Source organism: Electrophorus electricus, chromosome 9, assembly GCF_013358815.1.
Source record: "Electrophorus electricus isolate fEleEle1 chromosome 9, fEleEle1.pri, whole genome shotgun sequence".
Taxonomy (NCBI): Eukaryota; Metazoa; Chordata; class Actinopteri; order Gymnotiformes; family Gymnotidae; genus Electrophorus; species Electrophorus electricus.
This window is the reverse complement of record NC_049543.1, coordinates 9,907,598-9,912,131: the sequence shown is the minus strand read 5'-3', so window position 1 is coordinate 9,912,131 and position 4,534 is coordinate 9,907,598. Positions and strand designations below refer to the sequence as shown.

General features: G+C 36.4%; 1 protein-coding gene across 1 annotated transcript; it reads right to left on the bottom strand.

The window, feature by feature from the left end:
- Nucleotides 1-230: 230 nt before the first annotated feature.
- On the bottom strand, nucleotides 231-2,553 carry si:dkey-3h3.3 (uncharacterized protein LOC100144568 homolog). The gene is made up of 4 exons (XM_027029259.2): nucleotides 2,308-2,553; nucleotides 990-1,988; nucleotides 592-809; nucleotides 231-450 (listed from the first exon to the last, which is right to left on the bottom strand). The coding sequence occupies exons 1-4, from the start codon at nucleotides 2,329-2,331 to the stop codon at nucleotides 381-383; spliced, it is 1,311 nt and encodes a 436-aa protein (XP_026885060.2). The 5' UTR covers nucleotides 2,332-2,553; the 3' UTR covers nucleotides 231-380.
- Nucleotides 2,554-4,534: the final 1,981 nt, after the last annotated feature.

The following is a 4,534-nucleotide window of genomic DNA, read 5'->3' as shown; positions in this document are numbered from 1 at the left end:
CTCCCGCACCTAGTTGTGCTTTGACAGATTAGGGGTACTCCACTATAAAGAAGAATTAAAAGCAGCATACCTGGCTTTGAGTAGTTTCAGTGATGTATAAATCATTCTAAGCAATATGGTATTTTGTGTACAGCATTATATTTAGTGATGTATTTTAGTGATGATTAGCATAATAACACAATCACAAATTGTGCTCATATATATATATATATATATATATATATATATACACACACACACACACACACACACACACACACACACACGTTTTGTTAATTAATATTTCATCTCTAGTTACATTTTAGTCATAAGACATAGTATTAACTGTTGGTAGTTCAGCTTGTTGCTTAGTAGCATAACGTGCGCAGCACAGAAATACATCAGTAGATTCCTTTTGCTTTTAATTCCTCTTGCACCCGATTCAGGTAGTCAGGATCTGGGTAACCGTAGCTAGACAAACAGAAGGGAAGATGCTTTTTTTTTTTTTTTACAAAGCAATACATGCTTATGACAATGACATAAATCCTACATGTCATAATACAGGAACAGCCTCCTCAAATCTGTGAATGGCTTTCTGCATATTGGGTTTACCAGGTTTGTCCGCCGTCACGTGAAGTCTTGTGATGAATATCATTCCAGGTAACCACGTTGCACTTCCCAGTCGTTGATGAGCGCCCAATCGTGAAGGTGAGCCTCTGGTCAAATGCCTGGGTGAGCATCTTAAGAACTTTCCTTCCCTCTGGGGAGTCAGGTAAGTAGGCGATGCGTGATGTGCCTTCATACGGCTCACCTGGGCTTGGGTGCTCATCCTCCATAATTAAACATGAATGACATTAATGTGTTTGTCACCAAAACAACCATTGTACCATTTAACAATCAAATAGGTGGGAATGTTCTAGCAGCTAACTTGCTTGGATGAGAATTTTCAACAAAATGCTGGTGCTAATTAATGTACCACTTTCAAATTAGCTACTGTACCACATACTCACCCCTTGTATTCCACTTGGAATATAATAGCGAATGATGATTGTTCCATATTTTTCATAACCTGGTAAGTGAGACGCTGTCACTGTAGGCTGTAATTTGCCTCCTTTGGGTTGGGTCCCTTTCAATGCTCCATAAATTACTCCACACATAGGACAAACTGGCTTGATGTTGAAAGCCTCTTTTAAACAGTCTTTACAGAACGTGTGCTTACATTTCTCCAGAGTCTTAACTTGTAAGTTCACCAGTGGTTCCAAACAAATGGAACAAATTTCATCTTTGTCCTGTGGCTTATTTTGTAATGCTGGTGGGCTTGTTATGGGCCTACTGACTTTATCTGTGTGACTGGTTTGTTTCTGAGGAAATGTTTTAGGAGGACTCCGTAAATATTGCTCAAATCGTTCAAGATCAAGATAGTTCCCAGTCAGTGTTATTTCATGTTTACCTTGAGCAGTACTGTGTAGAAGCTCTGGGAACATTGGGAGTAATGAATGCCTTTGGGTGGTATTTAAATAATATGTCCTGGCTTGCAGTGCTGTTGCAATCTTTTGATAGAACGTTACAAAGCGCTCTCTGGCTAACTGAGCTACTATTCTCTGTTCTATATTCAGCGGACGAAAAGTCACGTGTTTTTTGCCTATTTGTAAGTCGACTCCGGTCCGTGTTATTTGATCAAGTTGAGCGGCATGTTTTTCTTTGATGTAATGGACGACAGCAGCATCGATTTCAGCGGATTCAGCTGGTGTACAGCGAGCTGCTTTCGGTCGTGGTGAGGTATGGTGATACTGGCTGCTCCTTGCTTCATGTGCTCCGTTTGTTTTTTTGTTCCTACCCAAGCGTGACAAGTTTACGTAAATATCCTCGATATGTTTATATGGTCCTCGAACCACTAACGTCGAATCCTTGACCTGCTCTTTTACGCTCATGTCTTTAAGTTTTTTAAGAACTCTCTGTGGCTCCAAAAACATATATGGATCAACAGAAAGCTTCACGTCATCGAATATCTGAAATCAAAGTGCAGTGATGTTGAAAAAATAGTGCACATACAGTGTAGTGTGGTTGAGTGTCCCAAAACTAAGAGTGCAGGTGATTTGTTTTGGAAGGTGAAGAGTTACTTCAAAACAGGAATGGATTACCGTTCAAACTTCATGCTTAATAACATTCATTATATTAAGACACTTTTGTTTCTAATTTGGTATTTTTGGAAATAGACAAAATAAGTTAATAGTTTGATATAAGTGTAGTAGATAGAAGGTATATGATGAAAGGGCTATTTAATATGTTTAATAACAGATGAAGTATGAAACGTGCAATTAAACTCACCTCTGGTAATCGCGGGTTTTCCATTGTGCACAATGAAATGCGCTGCGTCCTTCCGTTGCTCGGAAGACCAAACCAAAAGCAAATTTACAACAGCTGTAGCCTCCTAGTTACTGCTAACAGCTAAAACATAAAAGTATACAGAAATCACATGCCTTGACTTAATTATGTTCAGATAACAAATAAAAACTGCGGTTCAAACTATGTAAGAAATAAACTAGCTCGCTGTCGCGCACACATTTTACTTTCACTTTTAATAAAGCAGGAAGAACAGAGTCGTAATGCGTGCAATATATGCGCGTTCGGACTGGAACAACGATGTTGCGTGTGATACTGTAATTTTCAAAACAGTCCAGGGAACCAGGTTTTATAAAAATGTAAGGAATTACGACATTTATCCATTATTAACACAAAACCTCAATACTTACTTTATAAGATGTCATCAATAATACACAATTTATATGTACAACATCTAATGCTGTCTATTTTATACTATGGTTAACCTTAAATTGGAAATGTAATGCATTTGATTACATTTTTAAATCAACTGTAATTAAAATGTAATTAAATAAATTAGAAATGAAAGATAATAATAGTACCAGGTCCGTATACAAAGCCATTCAGACAATTACCCTTAAAGGTCCTTAAAGGCAAAACTGACACTGAGAACAGAACTATGGACAATTTTTCATTAGTAGTTTAAAAAAAATGTTTTTTTATCAGCTTGAAATTAATGTTTACTTTATTGTTTTTTGATTAGACAAAATGTGTATTCTAATTTGGTATGTATAAATGTTTTTTTAAAATTTAAATTTTATTTTTTTTATCTGAAGTCATTTTCATACATACAATCAGCCTTTTATAGTGCCTTGTCTAAATATCAGACTCGAAAAAGACAAATCTCACAGCTCTCATTACAAAAGTACTTTGTGAAGATCAGACAAGCATTATTAGATTGTTTAGATGAGTTATGTAGGAGTCAAGCACCAATGTAATGCAGTTTTTTTTCTGTGCCATTACAGGAAATCATATTAGTACCGTGAAACTGTATGTAAAACCTTAAAGCCGCACTATGTAAGTTTGTTTAAAACTGAAAGAAATTGCATTACTGAGTCAAGACGAGAAAGGTATCCTGTTCTTCAGCTGCTGTGTCTCAAACTGTGAACATTAAAATATTCAGAAGTCAGAGTTGTTGGGTCAGATTTTACTGGAGTTTTTGTGAAAACGTCAAATGTGTTTACTTAATAATGTCACATGCACAGGCTCAAAAATAAGGTCTGGCTCTATGGGCTGGTTACCTGAATAACATCAGTGAGGATATGGTTCACAGGGATGAACTGTGAAACACTGAGAGTTAATGAATGGAAGAAGATAAATATCAATAAATATGGAGACACATGGAGAAACCCAGTGAGTGGTCTTCTGTGGCTTTTCAGAGTTTTCAACAGCTCCAAGCATGGGTGGAACATTGCTTTCAAACATGCTGGAGACAAGAATACAGACCAAGTGTTGCATTCAGCTGCCCCTCAAATTTGCCCTCCCTTAAAAAAAAGTCCTCATGCACACACGTTCATTGAAAAGAGCTTTCTTGGACTGAAAGGAAGAAGCTGCATTTGTCATGCCTATCAGCGTTGAACAATACAAAAAATATCAGGTCTATGGTTTAAAATTTAATTGTAGTACAATTTTTTTTTTTAATAAATTGTTTCCTTCCATGAAATGTCAGTTGTGACGTGTTTATTGTCTCAGCATCATTTCACATAAAATCTATGCACAGACGTTCTGATTCTGTCAATAGTAAAATAAGACATTTTGTTTTATTGACTAGAACAAGCATATTATTTCTCAAATTATTATTTAATAAATTAAACAAAGACATCTTATAGAGGAAGCACTAATGTGGTGGGGATAAAATCAGCCATTGCAGAAATTGATGGGGATATGTCCCCACTGTCCACAGAGTAAAATTATGCCTAGGGTTCCATGACCTGAAGGGATTCAGGAGCAATGCTGAGTTGACTTTTTTTAATAGCCAGCCAAACTATTATTGTTAAACTTAATATTGACCTTGCAATGTAGCTATTGTAGTGTACCCTTGTAATTTCAGAAATGAAGTTATCTCAGATGATTAGCTAACATTAAATGGCTAATTCACTAATGCTGACCAGTTACTTTGCTAATAGTGTCTTTATTGCTTCAGAGTTTGTGCTTTGTTGTTTGAAATACCAGG